General features: G+C 59.5%; 1 protein-coding gene across 9 annotated transcripts in view; it reads left to right on the forward strand.

The window, feature by feature from the left end:
- The window catches only part of ADCY7 (adenylate cyclase 7), a 59,844-nt gene that overhangs the window by 29,080 nt on the left and 9,798 nt on the right, over window positions 1-20,966 (forward strand). For 8 of the 9 annotated variants that reach the window (XM_045047183.1, XM_045047182.1, XM_019819728.3 and 5 more), the window contains exons 2-15: window positions 5,007-5,443; window positions 7,181-7,384; window positions 8,256-8,417; window positions 9,155-9,304; window positions 9,626-9,774; window positions 10,574-10,685; window positions 13,616-13,743; window positions 13,914-14,072; window positions 14,288-14,420; window positions 17,884-18,075; window positions 18,210-18,244; window positions 18,746-18,829; window positions 19,056-19,128; window positions 20,486-20,583. In XM_045047183.1, the coding sequence (XP_044903118.1) occupies window positions 5,273-5,443; window positions 7,181-7,384; window positions 8,256-8,417; window positions 9,155-9,304; window positions 9,626-9,774; window positions 10,574-10,685; window positions 13,616-13,743; window positions 13,914-14,072; window positions 14,288-14,420; window positions 17,884-18,075; window positions 18,210-18,244; window positions 18,746-18,829; window positions 19,056-19,128; window positions 20,486-20,583 (1,850 nt within the window). In that variant the 5' untranslated portion in view covers window positions 5,007-5,272. Of the gene's footprint in view, window positions 1-5,006; window positions 5,444-7,180; window positions 7,385-8,255; window positions 8,423-9,154; window positions 9,305-9,625; window positions 9,775-10,573; window positions 10,686-13,615; window positions 13,744-13,913; window positions 14,073-14,287; window positions 14,421-17,883; window positions 18,076-18,209; window positions 18,245-18,745; window positions 18,830-19,055; window positions 19,129-20,485; window positions 20,584-20,966 lie in introns of those variants that run through there. The other variant, XM_019819730.3, reaches the window with a different exon arrangement.

Here is a 20,966-nt window from a genome sequence, read left to right on the forward strand (position 1 = left end):
CGAGGAGGCTAAGGCTGTGTCTGTGGGTTTTGGGCTGCAGCATCATGGACCCCAGGCTGGATTGGGTGCAGGGACTGAGCCCACGGGGCCGAGGTGGGGCCTCTCCTCACGTCTGCCTGCCCCTCCCGCACACCCCAAAGCCCCCACTTCCTCCTTTTGAGGCCACCGGGGCCCCAGGCCCTGTGCAGCTCCGAGGCCTGCTGGGCTGGGCCAGAGGAAGCCAGGCCGGGATTCCTGCCAGTGCGGCTTGGGTGAGGAAGTGGGTGCCCTGTCTGTGTCTGTGAAAGCTGGGGGTGGGCTAGAACTCCCCAAGGGGTGTGGTAGCACTGAGGGTGCTGCGGGATCAGCCAGTTCTGCTGGGGAAGGATATCCTGAGCACCCCAAAGGGCCCGGTCTTGTACTCATAATTTGAGGTCCCAGCCTCCCTATTTCCGGCGGTTCTTCTGGCTGAGGAACCTGGAGCCCCCAGTCAGTATTTGGCAAGGAGACCACAGCCCTGCCTCAGTTGTAGGAAAAGGAGGAGAAGGTGTGTGTGGGTAGCTTGGAGGGCTTCCTGTAGGAAGAGGTGCTCCTGGATCTTGCTGGCTTAGAGGAGGCCTCCTGACGTGGCTTTCTGACTTTACTTCTTCAAGGCGGGGAGGAACCTTGATGGAGTACACTTTGCTTCCTCCCACCCTCGGTCCTAGGCTTTGAGAGGGGAGGGCAGGAAGGGGTTAGCATTTTGAGAGGTTATGGGCTCTGGGGATGTCAGCACCGTGAGAGTGTTGGGCAGGATGAGAGGTGAGCCTAGGTGGCCTGTATGCAAGTCCCAGCTCTCTTTTACTAGCTGTGTGACCTCAGGAGAATGACTGAACCTCTCTGTGTTCCCACGTTCATTAAATGGAAGCAGTAGTCATACTGCCCTGCGGGGCGGGTGTGCAGAGTTCGAGCCCACAGCGCTGGGCACGCAGTAAGTACATGGTGGACTTTGTTGATGGCGTTGCCCGCCCCCCTCTATCATGGGGCACAGGGCTGTGGGAAGCGCAGGGCCCAACAGGAGTGCTCTGGGGGAGTGAGGTTGATTCCTTTGGTATCCATTTCTATGCAAGTATGCCCCGGGGCTCCCTAATTCATCCCACAGAAGGGAGTCTCTGGAGGCCACTGGAGAAGATGTGGGGAGGCCCATTGCCCCAGCTTCCTGCTGGACCGGATCCCGTGCAGCCTGGCTGGCTCTGGGCTGTGGAGTCCGGGATGTGGTGACAGAGGTATGGGCAAGGGAAGTTCCCCTCCTTGGCCCAGCCCCCTCCCAGGAGGCCTAGCTGGGGCCAGTCGTATCTGCGGGCACCCGCTCTTGCACCTGAGCTACATGGGACTCTGCCCCCTGACCCTGGACCCATCAAGAGGCCATGAGGGTTCCCCAGATACAGTAAACTGGGGCAGAAGGCCTCTTGGTTGCAAGTGACAGAAGCACAAACTGGCTTTATCTGAAAAAGGCATGATTGTCCCGTGTGATTGAAATATCTGGAGGCTGTTTGAACTTCAGGCACAGCTGGATCCAGGGGCTCGGGGGGTATTTTCAAGTCTCTGTCTCTCTCCAGTTTTCTGTGTTGGCTTCATTCTCACTGGGCCGTCTCCTGTGGTGATTTCCAGTGGCCACCAGCAGCTGTAGGCCACCAGCAAAAGAGAGTATCTCTTTTCGGTGGGTCAGCAGAAGTCCCAAAGAGGGTTCTCAGAGGGTTGTGGTCACATGACTGTCCCTAAACCAGTCACTGGGGCTTGAGAGGGACGATGATGATGAGCCAGCCCGGCTCACGTGGCCCCTGAGCCAAGGGACTGAAGTGGGAGAGACAATCCCAGCAGCAGAAGAAATAATGTTGCCTCCCAACTGGACCTTGGGGGTCCCCTCCACTGTAAAATGGGCTGCTTGCCCTATTCCCCCTACCAGGGTGATCGTGAGGTCTGACCCCTGGGCTCTGCTTCCTCCAGGTAAAGGGGCCTCGACTGTCCCATATGTGTGTCTCTGCTGTTGGTGTCTTTGGACTTGGGACAGAACCACTGGGGTGGGGGTGAGGGAGCGACGGGGGTCGGCTTCACTTGGCCTCAGGTGGGCCTTACAGCCAGAAGGAGTGCTCATTTCTGGAGGAGACCGCCCGAGAGGCGATGAGCTCCCCGTCACCGAGGTGGGTGAGCCAAGGGTCATTTGTTGGAGGCTTGGCAAAGGAGTTCCTTCATTCAGGGCCTCTGTGGGGCCCTCCTAGTTGCCAGCTGTCAGTGACCAGCAGAAGAACTGGTGAATGGGCAGAAAGGCCTTGAAGCCTTCCCTGGTAGGGGGGCCTCTGTGTCCAGCTTTGGGGAGGTTGCTTCTAGGGAGCCGCTGGCCTTTGGAGATGCCGCCATGGGCTCCCAGGCCTCTGACCAGGAGCGATAAACACGGTCATTCCTCCCAGCCCTGCCCTGCTTTGCTCTTCCAGGAGTGGGACCCGGTCCCTGGATGGGCCGAAGTCCCTGTGTCCAGGGCTATTGTCCACGCCCTTGCCCGCCTGCCATTGCCCAGGAAGTGGCCTAATTAGATCCCCAAGAGTGGTGTTTACCAGGCGAGGGTTCCCCCCCTTCCCCTGGGGAACCCTCCAACTGCTCCTCTCTCTTCACCCCTGCCTCAGCTGGGCTTTGTGTGCCTGGATAGGCAGGTCAGTAGTGGGGTGAAAGGTGCTCTGTGTGTGTGTGTGTGTGTGTGTGCATGCGTGTCCTGGCCGCCCACAGCTCTGGTCTGAGGGCTTTGCCTGGGGTTTAGAGCAGCTGCGGGGAGTCGTTGCCCTGGCCCCGTGGTGTTTGGGGTTTCTCAGCCTGTCAGTCCAGTCCCGAGGCACTGGAGTTTGGTGCCAGGCCAGAGAGATGGGCAGTGTGTGCACTTGTGGTTCAGTTCCTGGGAGCTGCCCTTGCTCACAGGGCTCAGTTCAGCGAGACAGAAAGGTCGGGCCAGGAGCCCTCGTTCGGGAGCGGGTAGACCCGGCTTTGAATCCCAGCCCTTCTGGCAAGCAGCTCCAGCTGTGTGATCTTAGGCAAGCCACTCGACCTCTCTGGGCTCCGTTCTGCATCTGTAAAACGGCTGTACCACCTTGGCCTTTGCAGGTCATGAACTTGAGAGCGAATATGTGGGTGTGGACACCTGGCCTGACAGTGTTTCTGCTGTTGTGACCGCAAAGAGCTGGTTTAGGGGAGCTTTGCAGTGGGGGCTTCTCAGGGCGGGGACCTGATCTTGCTTTGTAAACCCTACCACATAGGGCGAGGCATACGTGGTTAATACTCCAGAAACACTCCGTGTGGAATAAAGACTGGTTGGTTTAGATTTAGAGGTTGTCAACCAGTGGGCGGCACGGCTCCAGTGTTTAAATTAGCCGCCCTCATTCACAAATCAGAATTTCGTGTAGAAATCAGCTTTGTAACTTGCCTAAGCGCTTTGGGCTCTTGGGTAGCTGTGGGCCCAACCAGGGTCTGAGGTGGCTCCCGGATCCCAGGTGGGCACTCACTAGGGGGCTTTGCTCAGACGCAGGGACTCTGGGTACCCTGCTCTCCTACCTGTAGGGGCTCTGGACTCTTTCTTTCACAGCTTTTGCCAGTGGCCATTCGTGCCCTTAGTGACTGCCCTGAGCCTTCCCACCTCTTACCTCCTCCCTGCCCTCTGCCACCAGCCCTTTCCTGTTTCCGGTCTCGCAGGCAGGCCTGGAGGATGCTGGGAGCCTGGACTCCTGGTCCAGGGTTGCTCCTGTGACACAGGGTTCCCACTGGGAATATGGCAGCTGCCCGCAGGCCTCAGCCCCTGCATGTAGGGATTGCACCTTTTTGGGTAACTTTCTCTCTTTGGGGACTGGGAGTTCCAGGGGGAGAGAGAGCTTGCCTGGCACACGGGAGGTACGTAGTGGGCCTAGGGGGCCACAGGCACAATTAACTGCCTTTTTGGAATAAATGAATAAGCAAATGAATGAATGGTGCTGGGAAAGAGGGAGTCCATTTGGGCTGGGGATTGCAAGCCTGGCATCTGCTCCCAATTTTGCCATAAAGGGTCCGCTGTGCTCCCTCTCTGAGGTTTGGGCTCCTTTTCTACGAAGTGGAGCTTGCAAACTTCTCAACTTCTTGTCAGTGGAAACTTAAAAAATGTATTTAAAAAAGGCAGTCTTTCGTGGAAGCTTAATGTAACATGAATGCAAGGAGGAGGGTCTGGGTGTAGCGGGCGTGGGGGTCTGAGACACAGAACTCACTACAAAGCCCCCGTAGTTGGGCGCGTGTGGTCTTTGGGCAAGGACCTGCAAACAGACCCCACATGCACGGTCACCTGACTCATCACAAAGGTGGCTGCACTGAACTTCTTGAGGAGAGAATGGTGGCTTCTCCAGAAGCTGCTGGGGTCATCAGATGCCCATGTAGAAGAAAGGGATGAAGGCTGATCCCTGCCTCACGCCATACACAGAATTCGCTGGGATGGATCAGAGACCTCCACCTCCCTGTGCAAGTCAAACAGTCAAACTGTTAGGGCAGTGCTGTCCAGTAGAAGTTTCTAGATGATAGAAATGCTCTTTATCTGTGCTGCCGGATATAATAGCCACTAGCCGTGTGTGGCTTTTGAGCACTTGAAATGTGACTGGTGTGACGGCTGGACTGAACATTGAATTTCATTTTAAAGAAATTGAGAGAGAGAGAAAGAGCAGGAGGGAGTGGCACAGAGAGAGGGAGAGAGAGAATCCCAGGCAGGCTCCGCACTGTCAGCACAGAGCCTGACGCTGGGCTCGACCTCACGAACTGTGAGATCGTGACCTGAGCTGAAACCAGCTTACGCTACTGAGCCACCCAGGCACCCCTTAATTTCATTTTTAACCCAGTTAACTCTAAATAGTCACGTGTGGCTAGTGGCTGCTGCAGTCCTGGGAAACACAGGGAACCAGCCCTGTGTGCAGAGCCTGAAACGGGACCTAGGAGTTAAGTGTGGGTTTAGGTTGATGACTCAGACCCAGGTCTGCTTTGTGTCTCCGCAGAGCCGAGGACCCCGTGTGTCTGGTCAGCCCGGCCCGGATGCAGAGGAAGAGGCCAGTGGTGCTGTGAGCCGGCCTGGCCGCGGAGCGGTGCGGGCCCCGTGTGGCCCACGCGGCTGCCTGCTGAGGGGGCCCCTGCCCAGCCCCGCCTGCCAGACTCCGAGAGGCCGGAGGCCTAGGCCCACCAGGGAGGGTGTCTACAGACAGATGCTCCCCAGGCCGTGGGGTCTCCTGAGGGCACTGCCGGGCGGGTGGGCCTCGGGGGGAAGATGCCGGCCAAGGGGCGCTACTTCCTTAACGAGGGCGAGGAGGGCCCGAACCAGGACGTGCTCTACGAGAAGTACCGTCTCACCAGTCAGCACGGGCCGCTGCTGCTCACGCTCCTGTTGGTGGCTGTCACTGCCTGCGTCGCCCTCATCGTCATCGCCTTCGTCTGCGGGGTGAGTGAGGCGGCCGGCCCGCGGTGGGTTCGGGGCCCGGCTCTGCCGCTCTGGGCTTGCGAGGCCTCCCGGCAGGTCGTGGACTCCTCTCAGCCTGAAGCTCTGCATCTGTGACGTGCTCGGGAGCATAGTTAGGCTTTTAATTTTAATTTAATTTTGAAGTCTGGGGTGCTTTGCGAGCTTACGTCCATTTGGCCAAGTAAACTACACTCCTTTTCTCCAAAGTAAACTTCTACGGAAGACCTAGGTCTGGGACAGCTCGCGTGTCATGACTCCCTCTTCCCAGCACTCCTTCTCTGGCCTCAGAGTCCTTCTCAACCCCGGTCTTGAGGCAGACGCCCCTGCTGTCATCTCTGACCTAGGCCTTGCCCCACCACTGCTCTTGAGACATGGCTAGTGTGGCTGAGGAACAGAAGCTTTAAAAAAGTAAATTAATTTCTCCCTTCCTCCTTCCCTCCCTCCCTCCCTCCCTCGCTCCTTCCTTCCTTCCTTCCTTCCTTCCTTCCTTCCTTCCTTCCTTCCTTCCTTCTGAGAGCATCAGCACCCTTGGGGCAGAGAGGGAGGGAGAGACAGAATCCCAAGCACTGCAGAGCCTGAAGCAGGGCTCGATCCCATGAACCGAGAGATCATGACCTGAGCCAAAACTAAGAGTTGGATGCTTAACTAACTGAGCCACCCAGGTACCCCTGAGGAACTGAGTTGTTTTTATTTTATTTTTTTAAGTTTATTCATCTATTTTGAGAGGGAAAGCATGAGTCGGGGAGGAACAGAGAAGGAGAGAGAAAGCATCCCAAGCAGGCTCCACACTGTCAGCATGGAGCCAGACACAGGGCTCGAACCCACAAACCTTGAGATCATGACCAGAGCTGAAGTTGGACGCTTAACTGACCGAGCCACCCAGGCGCCCCTGGTGTAAAATTAATCTTGAATAGACACACGTGGCTCGTAGCCATTGTATGCAGCAGCAGAGTTCTAGAAGAAAACTTCAGAGACTACAGGGTGTTATCAGGGTGATATGGGTACAGCAGCCAGCACTCAGTGGGTGCACTGTCGGTGCTGCCTGTATCTGTGGCTGGAAACCGCAGGACATTGGTTTCTGCATTCAGCAAATGGTTACTGAGTACCTACTGTATGCTGGCCCCCAGATCAGCCTCTGTGCCCGTGGAGCTTAGGGGCTCCCGGGGGAAACCAGGTGCTGTCCCAGCTGTGACTCTCCTTTCCTGTCAACCACCTCCCAGTGTCACACTTCTGTCTCTTTGCTCCAGCTCTTCCCCTGTCTGGGACGCCTTTGGTCAGCCTTTGCTCCTAACCTCCATTCATTCCGTAACAGACAGGAGCAGTGGCCTCCTCCAGGAGGTTTTCCACGGCTTTGCTCCTGCACTCTGGTGCTATCTGTCCCCCGCAGGTCCTCACAGAGCACCCTGGAAGCAGAGGAGGCCTGACAGGGAGGGGTTGGGGAGTGGTAGCATCACAGGGCTGGGCTGTGCAGGATCTCAGGGCTGCGCAGGGAGCGACTGGTGAAGGATGGTGGGGAAGGCAACCTTAGCCAAGACAGCACAAAGCCCGAAGGTAAGGAAGAGCTCGGTGTTTAGACGGAGCATAGATGTCACCCGTGTGGAGAACACAGGTGACATTGCTCGGGGCAGGCTGGACAGACTAGCCTGGCAGGCTCCCTGGAGGAGGCAGTGCCTCACTGGGGAAAGCTGAGGCATTTCTGTGTATGTTTGCCCTGCCCAGGACCCCTCTGGACACCAGACTGTCCTGGGGACGACCTTCTTCACACTTGCTGTGTTTGTGGTTCTCTACGTGCTGGTCTATGTTGAGTGCCTCGTCCGGCGGTGGCTCAGGGCCTCGGCGCTGCTCATCTGGGTCTGCCTTATGATGCTGGGCTATGTGCTGGTGTTCGACTCATGGATAAAGACAACCCACATGGGGGCACAGGTAACAGGGTGGGGGGACGCTGGTGTCCCCAGGGGCTGGATGCCACCACCCAGCTGTGCACCCAGAAACTCGTGCCTGCATTCAGTGTGCTGGCCTTGGGCCTTCCTCCTGCCATGGGCCATGTGTCTGTGACATGGGGTGGGCCCCGGGCTGATCTTGGGCCCCTGTCAGCTCTCTGAGCTGGAGAGATGGCTGAACTGGGAAGAGTGTCCCTGTGAATGTCCGGCTGGAGCATTGCAGGGGGACCCTCATTTGATTGGAAATGACACAACTCTAGCTCAGAGAGGCAGAAAGGCACAAACGGGCCCGTGTGCCAGGAAAGGCTGGGGGCGCCAGTCCCGGGGCTCCAGCGGGATGGCCGGGTCCCAATTGCCCCCTGTCCTGTTTTCCCCCGTGCCATTTCATTCCCAGGCGGGCCATCCCCAGGTTGGGCTGATCTGCTGGGGGCGGTCAGTGAGCCGACCCTGCCCCCGCCTTTTGCCAATCACCATTCCTGTGGAGGGAGAGCCCGGCAGTGGGTGCCAGGCGGGAATTCCCTCGACCGCGAGGGCCTGAGTCTGACTCCTGGGGAGGCCTGGCCTCGGCCCCAGATCATAAATCAGCTCATAGGAAGTGATGGATACTGTTGTCTGGGTCTGACCCAGAAGCAGAATTCAGCTTTTTCTCGTTCTATTGCAAGTCTGTCTCTGTCCCTCACCACTGGGAGGGGAAGGGGCCGCCCTGGGGGCAGAGGGCTCAGGATTCGGGTTTTGGGGGCCATCCCCAGGAGAATAGAGACTGCAGGGGCCCTGATGTCAGCTCGGTCTGGGGCTGTGTCCTGCGGCGGGGGCGGCGGGGCCAGTCCCTGAGCCTCACGATTCCCTGCCCCCAGGTGCCCTTCTTCCTCTTCATTGTGTTCGTGGTGTACACGCTGCTGCCCTTCAGCATGCAGGGGGCCGTCGTGGCGGGGGCAGTCTCCAGCATCTCCCACCTCCTCGTTATCGGGACTCTGATGGAGGCCTTCACGACGCCCAGTGTCCATGCAGGGCTTCAGGTGAGGTGTGCACAGGGGCCCAGGAGGGGGGCAGGTGGAGGCAGGGGCTGTGGTTTGGTCCCGAGGGGGGTGGAGACCTGTGTGGGCGAGTCGGTCCTGAGGCCTCAGCACCCTGTTTTGCAGACAGATGGCCTCCAGGCTAGGCTTTCCCTCAGTCGGCTGGGGAAGCCGGCCCCCTGGGCAGGGCCATGCCCTGTGGCCTTTCTTTGCTGGCCTGTGGTGCCCCTGACGATCTGGCCCTCCTTCTCCAGTCCTGCTGTGTAGCTCAGCGTCACCTGCAGAGTCCCGTGCTGACAGGGCTGGGAGCATATCCCTGGGCACCCTGTCTTGTGTCTTTGCATTGAGTGAAACATTCACAGTTAGTGGTGGCCAGAAGAGGTATTTTCCTCTGACCAGGCCTGGTGTCAGCTCTGGGAGACAGAAGCCGGAGCTCTGGGCACCTATCGGGATGCCATGCCTTCTGTGACTGTCCTCTGGGCCGAACTGAGATGATGCCTTTCTGCTTCCCTGGTCTCAGGGTCCCCAGCCTGAGACCTGGTCTAATCGTCACAGTGACTCTAGAGGACCAGCACCTGTCTGGGCCTCAGTTTCCCTGCCTGTCTGGGAAGGGTGCCAGCCTGAGTGGGTCGAAGGTCAGAGAATGGGGTTGGGGTGCCATCACCAGCCTGCCGAGGGGGCTGGTAGCCCGAGGGCACAGGCCAAGCCATATGCTGAGCCTGCCCTCCGCCCGCCCTCAGCTGCTGGCCAACGCTGTCATCTTCCTGTGTGGGAATCTCACGGGCGCCTTCCACAAGCACCAGATGCAGGACGCCTCCCGAGACCTCTTCACCTACACCGTCAAGTGCATCCAGATCCGTCGTAAACTGCGCGTCAAGAAGCGTCAGCAGGTGTGGACCCCGCCTCCCCCTAGAGCCACAGCCCCGTCCTCCCCGGCCCTGCCTGGCTGTCTCCCAGGCCCCACGCCCTGTGTCCTTTCTCGGTGGATGTCAGACACTCACTGAACAGTGTGAGCATGGGCCGCATGACTGGACAACCATGCAAGCTTCGCCCCTGGGGGTTGCTGGGGACATGGGAGGCTGGTGGCAGGACACAGGCCAGCGGAGATGGAGGGTGTGCCAGGCAAAGCAGGAAGGAACGTAGAGAAAACAGAGGCCAGTCACCTAGGCTGGGGCCTCAAGCCCCCCTGCCTGTCCTCCACCGGTGCTCAGGAGAACCTGCTGCTGTCGGTGCTGCCCGCCCACATCTCCATGGGCATGAAGCTGGCCATCATCGAGCGGCTCAAGGAGCGCGGGGACCGCCGCTACATGCCCGACAACAACTTCCACAGCCTGTACGTCAAGCGGCACCAGAACGTCAGGTGGGTCCCACAGGGGGTTTGGGGGAGGTGGATCTAAGCTCAGTCTCCCCATTTGTCTCCCCAGGGGGTCGGATCAGACCAGATTGGTGTCGGGAGAGATCCAGTAGCCCCCTAAAATTGTAAAGCTCTGCACATAAGTGGGGCCTTTAGGAAGAGAGGGGTCCTTTCAGGTGATCTGCAAGGGGGCACAGGCCCCCCTAAAAAGAGGCGAAGTCCCCTGGTCCTGACAGCTGTCTTTGGCAGATTCACAGCGGCTTCAGAATCTTATTTGAATGCACCAACCTCAGTGAGGTTGTCTGTGAGCTGGTCTGGAACTCATGGACTTTGAGCTGGGAGATCTGGTGCAAACTGAAGCTCTGGCTTCGAAGCGACCCTTAACCAGAGCCTCAGTTTGCTCATCTGTGGGATGGGAGCCCTACAAGGGTGGTGTGTGTATGTCGAGTGTCGGGTGTGGAGCTTGGCTTGAGGGAGCACGGAGTCTCGTCTCACCAGCAGGCTTGGTTCTGAAGTCTGTGCAAAGGTGGGGAGGAAGGAGGGCATTCCGAGGCGCCTGTGAGAGCACCATCCTGTGGTCTGCAGTGACGGGGGCCTGGGGATGACAGTTCTCGATGGCCCTGTGACTCTGGGGCTTGCTGCGTTTTGCCTTAATACTAAGCCTCTGGAACGTTAATTCCTCTTTATGGCCCCGAGCTTCTCTCCTGTTCCTACGGAGGCCGGGGTGATTGGGCTCAGGGCTGGCGGGTGCTCAGGGGCTTCCAGGGACCTGGCTCTGACCCTCCGGCTGCACCCCTGCCCCCAGCATCCTCTATGCCGACATCGTGGGCTTCACACGGCTGGCCAGCGACTGCTCCCCCAAAGAGTTGGTGGTGATGCTGAACGAGCTCTTCGGCAAGTTCGACCAGATCGCCAAGGTGAGCCCGCGGGCCTTTGTGCTGCCCCCCTTGTCCCCACGGGTGGCATGTGCCCAGTGCTGTGCTGACGTGGGTGTGCGGAGGCCTGAATCTTAGCATTCAGTCAGCAAACACTTCCGAGGGCTCTGCGGTGGCAGTGGAGGTTGAGTGGTGTCTGTGGCAGCCAGAATCCTATCCCCAGAGTGTGAGGTCAGGGGGGAGACTGCCAGTACATGTTGGGGGATGCACAGGGGCTCAGCAGGGCTGCCTGGAGGAGGAGATGGCTCTATCTCACTGCATGAGGGCATCAGAAGCAGGCCTCCCCAGGGAGCTTGGGAGGCCTTTGCAAAATGCTGGGCCTCACCCACAGGGTGCCTTCTGACAAGATCCCTGGTGAACCGTGTGCACGTTAGAGTTTGAGGAACCTAAAAAGAGACCCTGAAGAGGAAAAGCAATGGTTCTGGGCAGAGGGAACAGCGTGTGCAAAAGGTTGGAATAAAAGGAAGCCTCTGGGGGCCCTTGAAGTGAGCGTGGCTCAGTGTGAGTGGACAGATGAGGGAGACGAAGCCCCAGGGTCAGACATGCAAGGACCTAGGGCTGAGATGAGGAGAACTTGATCCGGGGACCCTGGGGAATGTGGCAGATGCCAGAGTGGGGGTGGGCATTGGGTAAGGAGGGTCTCCCAGGTACAGCTGAGCAGGGAGAGGTCTGGAGACTAAGCAGGGCTGGGCTGGGCTATCACTGTTCATCTTCACGAGCAGCACTGGGACTGGGGGAGGGGGCAGGGAACAGACATTTGTGGGTCGGGGGATCGTGTGTGTGTGTGTGTGTGTGTGTGTGTGTACTGTTACTCGTTAATTTACCGAATGGTCCCGAGACCTGCCGAGTGGCAGCCTTGAGCTCAAGTGGGGGCCTTGGCCCTGCCCTCAGATTGCTCCCAGCCTATATGCTATGTGCTTTGAAGAGGGGCGCAGGGAGCTGGGGGGCCTGGGGAGCAGCTGGGCCAGCTTCCGGTGAAGACAGGCTTAGTGGTGGCCACTAAGGAGAGACCCAAGTGTTAACACTGAAGGCCGAGGCTGTCTATGCTAGCTGCACACCTGAATCAGGTTGAAAGCTTAAATAAAATGCTAGCACCCGTGCCCACACTTGGGAGAGATTTTAAGAGCCTCCCGGGTGACTCCGTGTGTGGAGAACCAGTGGTGTGGACCCTGATGGGAGGTGAGTGCGGGCCCCGCAGCAGGAGGACTCTTTCATGGTCAGAGCTGCTCTGTTCTAGGAGGGACTGGCCCCCCAGGAGTGGCCTCCGTCTTAGAGAATGACCACCACGGGGGGTGGCTAAACTACCGGAGGGCACTACTGGCCAGAGGTGCCCTGGAGCACTGTCCCTCGGGGTACTGTGGACCGAGTGGCTCAGAGCCTGTCTAGTCTGGAGCCTTCCTTCAGGAGCCTCCTTCCTTCATGACATCTCTTAAATCAGCAGGTGGGAGTTCCCAGTAGATGGGCCATATGTGGGCCAAGGGCCTGGGTTTCCAGTCACAGGTGGCTCTTTCCTTTTGCCACAAAGCCTGGGGACCTGCTGTTGTCCTCTTGGATGCCACCTTCCTTCTGTGGCAGGCGCAGGAGGCAGGTCCTTTGTACAGATGGGGAGAGGGACGCCTTCCAGCTGGAGTGTCTAGTTCCTGGGCAGGGCTGGTCCCAGACTTCTGTCCTATCAGCAGATTCCAGATCCGTACCCTCTTTCTGAGAGCCAGGGCTGACCCTTCCAGAGGCACCTGCACCGCATCTGGGCTCAGGACCCCACCACCCCCAACATACACAACTTCGCTGGTTTCTTTTTTATTGTCTAATTTTTTTTTAATGTTTTATTTATTTTTGAGAGAGAGAGAGAGAGAGACAGAGTGCGAGCGGGGGAAGGGCAGAGAGAGAGGGAGACACAGAATCCAAGGCAGGCTCCAGGCTCCGAGCTGACGGCACAGAGCCGGACGCAGGCTGACGAACCGTGACGAACCTGAGCCGAAGTCGATGCTCAACCGACTGAGCCACCCAGGCGCCCCTAACTTCCCTGGTTTCTAAGTGTCAGGGTGGGGCATCAGCCGGGGGGATGTGGGCTCCCCTAAGTCCCTGACGGACAGCCCAGCTCCAGAGGGCAGCGCTGTGCTTGTCTGGGGCCGAGATGAGGGTGGCTGGAGCCCTGAGCCTGAGTCTCCAGGCTGGGCCTCCAGGCCCTCTCCAAGGTTCCTGCTGCTTTCTAGAAAAGCCACTGTCTTCCCATCCCTTGGCAGCCAGGGCCCAGCAGGAAACAACTGGCACTCACTCAAATGAGGTCATTGGAAGAAGGTTTAGTAAAGGGACTGCTCATAAAGGCGTGGCTGGTACAGGGACTGAATGGGAGGGATGGTGCCCTACCTGGGCACTGAGGCTGGGCATGGGAGGGGACGGGCACCAGATCTGGAGGCCGAGGACACCTGTGTTCCAGGAGGCTAGCCAGCCTTTAGCCCTCCATTTTCTCCTTAGCACTTTCACCGCTGGATGTCTAGTTTAGTGTCTAACTGCCGCTAGTGTGTGAGCCCCACGTTGTGGGGAGTTTTGTCTGTTTTGCTCCCTGTGTGTTCCAGTGCCTGGGGTGGGGCAGGGAGCTCACGGACACTTCAGCATTGCATGACCGGATGAAGCAATGACAGTGCCTCTCCCAGAGGCACTCGGGTGGCCATCCCTGGTAATACCCTCTCTGGCCCCTGATTCTTGCTTAGGGGTTCCCTCTGGAGAGTCCTCCGTATCCCCAGTCCTTTTGTCAGGCCCAGAAGCGGCTACTGGTGGCTGGTACCCCAGAGGAAGCGTCTGGCCACGAAGGAGTCTGGCTCACTCTGGAGAGTATGGGGAGGCGCCTGGCACGTGTGGACCCCAGTTCTTAGCCATCTGCCGACCAGGCCCCTGCTTGCCTTGCCCTGCAGGCCAATGAGTGTATGCGGATCAAGATCCTGGGCGACTGCTATTACTGTGTGTCGGGCCTGCCCGTATCCCTGCCCACCCATGCCCGGAACTGTGTGAAGATGGGGCTGGACATGTGTGAGGCCATTAAGTAGGTACCACGGGCGGAACCGGGGCACCGGGTCCTGCTTCCCAACGCGCGGTAGGGAGTGCACTGGAACCACTTTGCAATTGAGGAAACCGAGGCTCGGGGCGAAAGTGGCTCGCCTGGGTCCCTCAGCAGCCCTGGCTGGGATGGGGTGACTGGACTGCTCTGCCCAGGCAGGTGCGAGAGGCCACAGGTGTGGACATCAGCATGCGTGTGGGCATCCACTCGGGGAACGTGCTGTGTGGTGTCATTGGGCTGCGCAAGTGGCAGTACGACGTGTGGTCCCACGACGTGTCTCTGGCCAACAGGATGGAGGCGGCTGGAGTCCCTGGGTGAGGCGCAGCGGGTCGGTGGCGGGGTCAGAGGCCGTGGGCCAACTCTGGGTTGGGGGCTTAGGGTGGGGTCGGAGATGGGAGCAGTGACCTTGCGTTGGGGAGCCAGTCCGGGCTCTGGCCTACTTGGCCCCCCCCATGGTGCCCCCCCCCCGCCCCCCCGGCGGACGCCAGCCTCCTCTGGGCCCTGCTGCTCTGACTCGTGTCTCCCCCAGCCGGGTGCACATCACAGAGGCCACGCTGAACCACCTGGACAAGGCGTATGAGGTGGAGGACGGGCACGGGCAGCAGCGGGACCCCCACCTGAAGGAGATGAACATCCACACCTACCTGGTCATCGACCCCCGGGTACGAGGACTCAGAAGAAGCAGCCGGGTGGGAGGGCCTCGCTCAGGAGACCCTGGGAGCCGGGGCTGTGCGGGGGAGCAGGGTCCACACCCTGGGGGAAGATCCCCATGGAGGGGAGAGTGCTTTTCTCTTCCAGGCTGTGGAGACGTGGGGTAGCAGCCTGCCCAGGGTAGGAGTGAGCTCCCCGTCACGGAGTACATTCTAGGCTCCAGTGCCTCTGGGCCTCAGTGCTCCTGTCTGTGCCATTGGAATAACAGCAGTGCCTACCTCAGGAGGAGGAGGAGCTAGTCTGAGTGAGGCCCTCACCATAAAGGGGCGCCTCATAAACGTCCCAGAAATGATAGTCGCTGTTACTTTATTTTCTGGGGGGTTGTCACTAATTTCCTCGATTTTGAAAAGACACATTTTTAAAATGTGCTTTGGCTGAGTCAGGAAAGTGGGACTAGGCAGGAGCCTAGGGTTCTGCCCCCCAGTGGCCGCCTAACTGGCTGGTGCCGTCACTTGCTGGGGGGTGGGGGGACCCCACTTTCCTCAGGACCCCGTGGTGGGGGTAGCTGCTGGGCTGCCGTAAGGCCGGTAGGCCCTGGCCCTGCCCTGCGCCCACACAGGCCTTCTTTCCTGCCACGGGAGGCCCGCTCGTCTGGCGGCCTCGGTGAATCATCCTTGGGACTTGCTCAAGAATGTCAGCCCCGAGAGGCTCTTTCCAGCTCCCTCTCTCTCTAGCCTTGGCCGTCCTCAGAGCTGGCCCGACAGTCTGTGGGGGAGCAGAGGGCCGGCCTGTGAGCCTCCCCAGGCCCCAGGGGCGCCATCCTGCTCCTCAGGGATGGGAACTGCTCAGCAGCGTCCCCTCCCCTAATGTGGGCCATGGGTGCTGAGTGAGCTTCTGGGGAAACTCTTTCCGGGTACCTGGGGCTGTCATGGAATACGGTGTGGCCCCTCACCCTGTACCCCACAGCTCTGGGCCCCACCCTCTTTTCCACCCACCCCGTCCCTCCCTCCTGAGAGCCCTTCAGCCCCTGTCCCTCCACTGCCAGACTCTTTGTACCCCAGGACCCTTGCCACTGCTGCTGTCTCTGCCCACAGCCCTCTTCGCTCTGGGGGCTCAGATGCTCCCATTTGTTTGTCGTCTCTGCTTATTTACTGTCTGCGTGAGCTGCACGTGGACCACCTTGGGGCAGGGGGGCCCCTCTTCTCCAGGCTGCAGTCCCTGCACCTTGAGTGCTTCCCGACAGTGGAGCAGGTGCTCGGAGAGCCTGTGAGCCGATGAAGCAGAGCCCTGGTCCTGCAGGCCAGCGGTGGGCACGGCCCCACCGGGCCGCCGCCTCAGCCAGGCAACCACGGGGCTCCTAGGCGAGCTTGAGTTTCACATAAACAGCGAAGGAGTTTTTAGCACGAGCGTGTTTTGGGCAGGATCTCACGGGGGGTCCGACATTTTCCCCGGCAGCCCTGCCTTCCCCCATCTTGGTTGAATGTCATTCATTCACAGAGTTGAAAATTCAGAGGGCACGAAGGGGGTGTTGTGGACAGTCGCCCTCACATCCTGTGTGCGGCTGGCACGTCCCCACTAAAGGGGACCGGCGTGGTCGAGATTCTTGAGTTCCTTGCACAGACAGGTCTGTGCACATGTAAATAGACTAGGAGACGGTCATCTGCCCTTGCCAAGCCCAGGGTAGCGTGCCCCACCCTGTTGCTTTCTTCACCTGATGACATATTTTGGAGACGTGTCCTTGTGTGTGCACAGAGGCCACCACACGCAAGCTCAGGGTGGTCTCCTGTTGTGGACGTGGAGGCCCTTTCCCATCTTGGGCCTCTGTGGGCTCTGACACCGTTTCTTAGGTGTGAGGACCCCTGGGGGACAAGTGTCCAGAGGTGGCAGGTGGGGTCACCTGTGGGCTGCTGAAGGTCACAAGTCACCTCCCCGTTCCTGCTTCTGAATAGGTGCATTTTTACTCTGAGCTGATGGATCTTTATTTTTTTATTTAAACAAAAGTTTTTTAATGTTTATTTTTGAGAGAGACAGATGTGAGCGGGGGAGGGGCAGAGAGAGAGAGGGAGACACAGAATCGGAAGCAGGCTCCAGGCTCTGAGCAAGTGGTCAGCACAGAGCCCAACATGGGGCTCGAACACGTGAACTGCGAGATCATGACCTGAGCCGAAGTCGGACGCTTAAGCCATTGAGCCACCCAGGTGCCCCTGAGCTGATGGATCTTTATAGACATTTATTTCTTGGGGAGCCCAGGTGTCTGGAAAGTGCTAGCGACCCTGAATTTGAGCAGCCGGGTGCTGTGTGGGTAGAGTTACCCACCAGTGGAGGGGAGACAGAAAATGTGGCCTCCCCTGACCCCAGGGCAGGCCGCTGTCTGCAGGGCACAGCACATTCTCTGGACCCCAAAACTCTTCACAGAGGCTGGATTCCAGCTGTTCCTTCCGGTGGGGCAGACGGACATTTCTCAGGGTTTAAAAATGTGTCTATCCTGAAAGGAGGCTAGAAGTTTCCAGGCAAGCTGCCGCCTGTGGCTTAGCGAGTGTTTGTGGCTGTAGGTGCTGGTCCATGTGGGTGTTTGCAGGGACCCAAGGAGACAGGGACTCTTGGAAGGCAGGAACCTTCATAGGGTAGGGGACTTGCAGATGACCCAAATTTGTCTTTGGTGGCCTTGGCGCTCTCTCTCTTCTCTAGTCCTGCCCACCCTCCCCAGCAGGGAGGGGTCCCCAGCTGTTGTTCCTTGTGGGGGAAGGGGGCCATGGAGAGGCAGGGCCTGGCTAAGACACCCGGGCCTGCCGCGGCCACGGCAGGCACATGGCAAGTAACGGTCCCTGCTGTGGCGTGGGGGCCACATGAGGGGAATGCCCTGGAACGCTGCCCCAAGGGGTGGGGCTGGCCCCTTGTTGGCCGGCGCTCTGTCTCTCAGGTTCCTGGCCCACAGTCCTCTTCCTGCAGCTGTTCCTTCAGGAAGGACATGTGCCGGCCACATGTGGGTGGGCAGGGTAGGCGGCCAGTGGCTTTCCTGGGCACTGTCTCCCCAGGGTGTCTCTGCGGGGAGAGGCCAGTGGGCTTTCAGGCCCCCAGGACAGTGGCTCCACAGAGCTTCACGGGCCCAGTGGGGCCTTAGGGCTTAGGACTTTAACACGATCTTTCCCTGGGGACATGGGGAAGGATCTGAGGGGCTGTGCACAGTTGTGTGTGACCCCCAGTGTCCTGCCCACCTTGGAAGGACAGGGCTGGAGCTGGGACCTGCCCTGCAGCCCAGCCAAAGAGGGTCCTGGGCCGCAGCCAGTCCCCAAGGAGATTGCAGAGCCATAGTGTTTCTGCCGTTTTCTCTTTCCACCAGCCTGGCCAGCGCTCTGGGCAGCATTCAGTGTCGGGTGGGCGGGGCGGGGGGGGGGTTGGGCAGGATCCCGACAGTGGCCCCTTCCTGGGCTGAGGGTAGGGGACTAGACAGGCTGTGTCTGTGTCTGCCCGCAGAGCCAGCAGCCGCCCCCGCCCAGCCAGCACCTCCCCAAGCCCAAGGGGGATGTGGCCCTGAAGATGAGGGCGTCCGTGCGCATGACCCGCTACCTCGAGTCCTGGGGGGCCGCACGGCCCTTTGCACACCTCAACCACCGCGAGAGCGTGAGCAGCAACGAGACCCCTATCCCCAACGGACGGAGGCCCAAGGTAGGACCCTCCCTCCCAGACTGCTCTGCACCTGCCCCGAGGATCTGAGAGTGCGGGAGATGATAGACCCAGTCTTGGGACAGACTTACGGGTCCTGCTTTGCAGAATAACTTCCTCTCTCCCTTCTCTTCCAGGCCATTCCCCTGCGGCGCCACCGGGCCCCTGACAGGTACATGCACTGCGCCCTCCTCTCTGTCAACCTGTGGCCTCTTTTCCTGGCCAAATCCTGCCCCCGTCACCTCCTCCAGGCAGGCTGCCTTGACCATCCTCTGTCCAGGAGGGCAACCCTGACCATGGAGTTTGCCATGGCTTGGCTCAAAGTGTTTCTAGGAATCAGAACTTTACAATAATAGAGTTGTGTACCCACCCCGCGGTCAGGTCAGTGGGGTTGGTGTGAGGGACCCGTGTGTGCTTAGCGGAAGAGGCCTTAGCCTGGGGGCCCAGGTCTGTCCTTTGCTTCTTATTGAGCTGCTGGCCAGCTGGGTGATGCTGCTTGGTGTGGGGTCTCCACTTGCCCTCTCTGGGCCTCAGTGGGACCTTCCTGTGTCCCTGGGGCCTCTGGCAGGCATCTGGGGACCCATCGGGTGAGCCCTCTCGTCTACACTCCTGCCTTTGGGCAAGTTGTGGTCCTGGGGTGATGCAGTTGTGGGTTTCCGGGTTTCCTATCCAGGAGTGCATCCCCCAAGGGGAGGTCTGAGGACGACTCCTACGATGAGGAGATCCTCTCGGCCATCGAGGGGCTTAGCTCCACGAGGTGAGACTCTGAGGCCTCTCCTTGTCCTGTCCCCCTCGGATGGGGGTTCCCCATTTGGCCAGGCCCACCCTGTGCCCTGGTGTCTGGAGGCCCAGATCCACTTGTGTCCACGGTGGCTCCTTCGCCTCCTGCGGGTGGGCCCCGTCTCCTCCCCCATCTCCTCCCAAGGGTGGGGCCCCCTAGTCCCCCGGGCCAGGTCTCACAGCCTGTGTCTGCCAACCCCCAGGCCCTGCTGCTCCAAGTCTGATGACTTCTACACCTTTGGGTCCATCTTCCTGGAGAAGGGCTTTGAGCGAGAGGTGAGGGCCCCCGAGCAGCCCCAGGAATGAGGGCTCCAAGGCCTGGGGGTGGTGGCTGTGGGACAGCCAACATTCCCACGTCTGTTCAGGGAGGGTGGTGGGGAGTCACCCCGGCTGGCCGTGGGGTGGGGGTGGGGCCCAGTCTGGCTCTGTTTGGACTCTCTTCCTGCTGGCTCACCCTGACATGCCCCCCCCCCCGCCCCCGCCCCGCCCCCATCAGTGATTCTCCCTCTTGGGTCTGGGAGAGGCTCCATTCAGACGCTAGGAGCTTTGCCCATAAGGGCCAGTGCACGCCTCAGTCTGACAGTATCAGCCTTATAGTTAGGAAAAAGTGCTTCTCCTTCTGGCTGCACGACGACATGCTTTTTGTACCAAGTGTTTACTTATTTCTTGAGCACCTACTGGGTTCTGGCAGTGTCCCAGGTACACACGTTATGCCACTGAAACCTCATGTGGTGGGACAGATGGCTGCTTGCTGCCTACTTCATAGACCCTTGATCTGTGTGGCCAGTGCTGGGACCTCTCTCCCCTCTCAGCATCCAGGACTGGGGGGGTCTTTCTCTAGCTGGGGCTCCCTGAGCTGGCAGCTCCGTAGGAGCTTGGGGTCTGGGGGAGGTGTGGTCATCGGGAAACCTGTCTGGCGAGCCTTCCACTAGCTGTGTGACCCGGGTGGGCTGCTGGACTCTCTGAGCCTCAGGGTTGGTTGGTTGGCTTTTTCAAGTTTTATTTATTTATTTTGAGAAAGAGAGCATGCGTAGGGGAGGGGCGGAGAGAGGGAGAGAGAATCCTGAGTAGGCTCTGCGCTAAGTGTGGGGCTTGCTCCCACTGATGTGTGGTTCGATCTCACGACCACGAGGTCACAACCTGAGCCAACATCACGAGTCGACTGAGCTGTCCAAGTGTCCCAGCCTCAGTCTGCTCATCTGTGGTAGGAGCCCTGTGGCTGGAGACCATGAGATTGTGCCCGGTGTAGGGGGGCAGACAGCACTAGCTAGGGGCTCAGCCCTGGCCTTACTCCTTGGTTTGGGCTGGGGACGGACCCACCACCAGCCCAGAGCTCAGACTTGGTTCCCATCCACAGGCTTGGGGCCATGGGCTTTTCAGGGACCTGGGAAATCAAGTCAGAGACCCCGGGTGGGGTGGGGGAGGGGCAGGGACGGCTCTAAACATCAAGGAGCCATGCCCAGTGGAGCTCATGAGGGTTATTTGGTCCTGATGATGTCCCATTGCCACCTGGAGCTCAAGGAGGGTGTTTTTAAGGTGATTAACTCAAGCCGGGGTGGGCGATGAAGGGGTCAGAGCAAGTGGCCCTGTGGGCGGGGCCTCTGCCACCCCTGATAGTCCCCACTGCCCCCAGTACCGCCTGGCGCCCATCCCCCGGGTCCGCCACTATTTCGCCTGCGCCAGCCTCGTCTTCGTCTGCATCCTGCTCGTTCACGTCCTGCTCTTGCCCAGGTCAGTTGGCGTGGCGGGACCGTCCAGCCCACTGGGGTCGGGCCAGGAGGGGCGGTGACCTTGCAGGGCTCACCAGAGGACCTGCCGGCGCTCTTGACGGCAGGAGGGGGCTGGTTTTTGAGACGGGAGAAGCTGGACTGGGGTTGTGGCCGCACACCTGGGGTCACTAGAGCTGATTTTTGTTGTCACTGACTGTCCGGCTGCAGGCCTCCCCCTCCCACACACGCCTCCCCTCCCCAGTCCCCTGTGGGCTTAGGGCCCTCTCCGGGTGCGCGGCCAGGGTATCAGGAGCCGCGGAGATTCGTGCTTCTGCTTCAAAGGCCCTGCTGGGTGGGGGGAAGGGTTGGGGGTGAGGTCACAGGGAAGGAGTAAGGTCAGCTACT

The sequence above is a fragment of the Felis catus genome, chromosome E2 (genome assembly GCF_018350175.1).
Source record: "Felis catus isolate Fca126 chromosome E2, F.catus_Fca126_mat1.0, whole genome shotgun sequence".
Lineage (NCBI taxonomy): Eukaryota > Metazoa > Chordata > Mammalia > Carnivora > Felidae > Felis > Felis catus.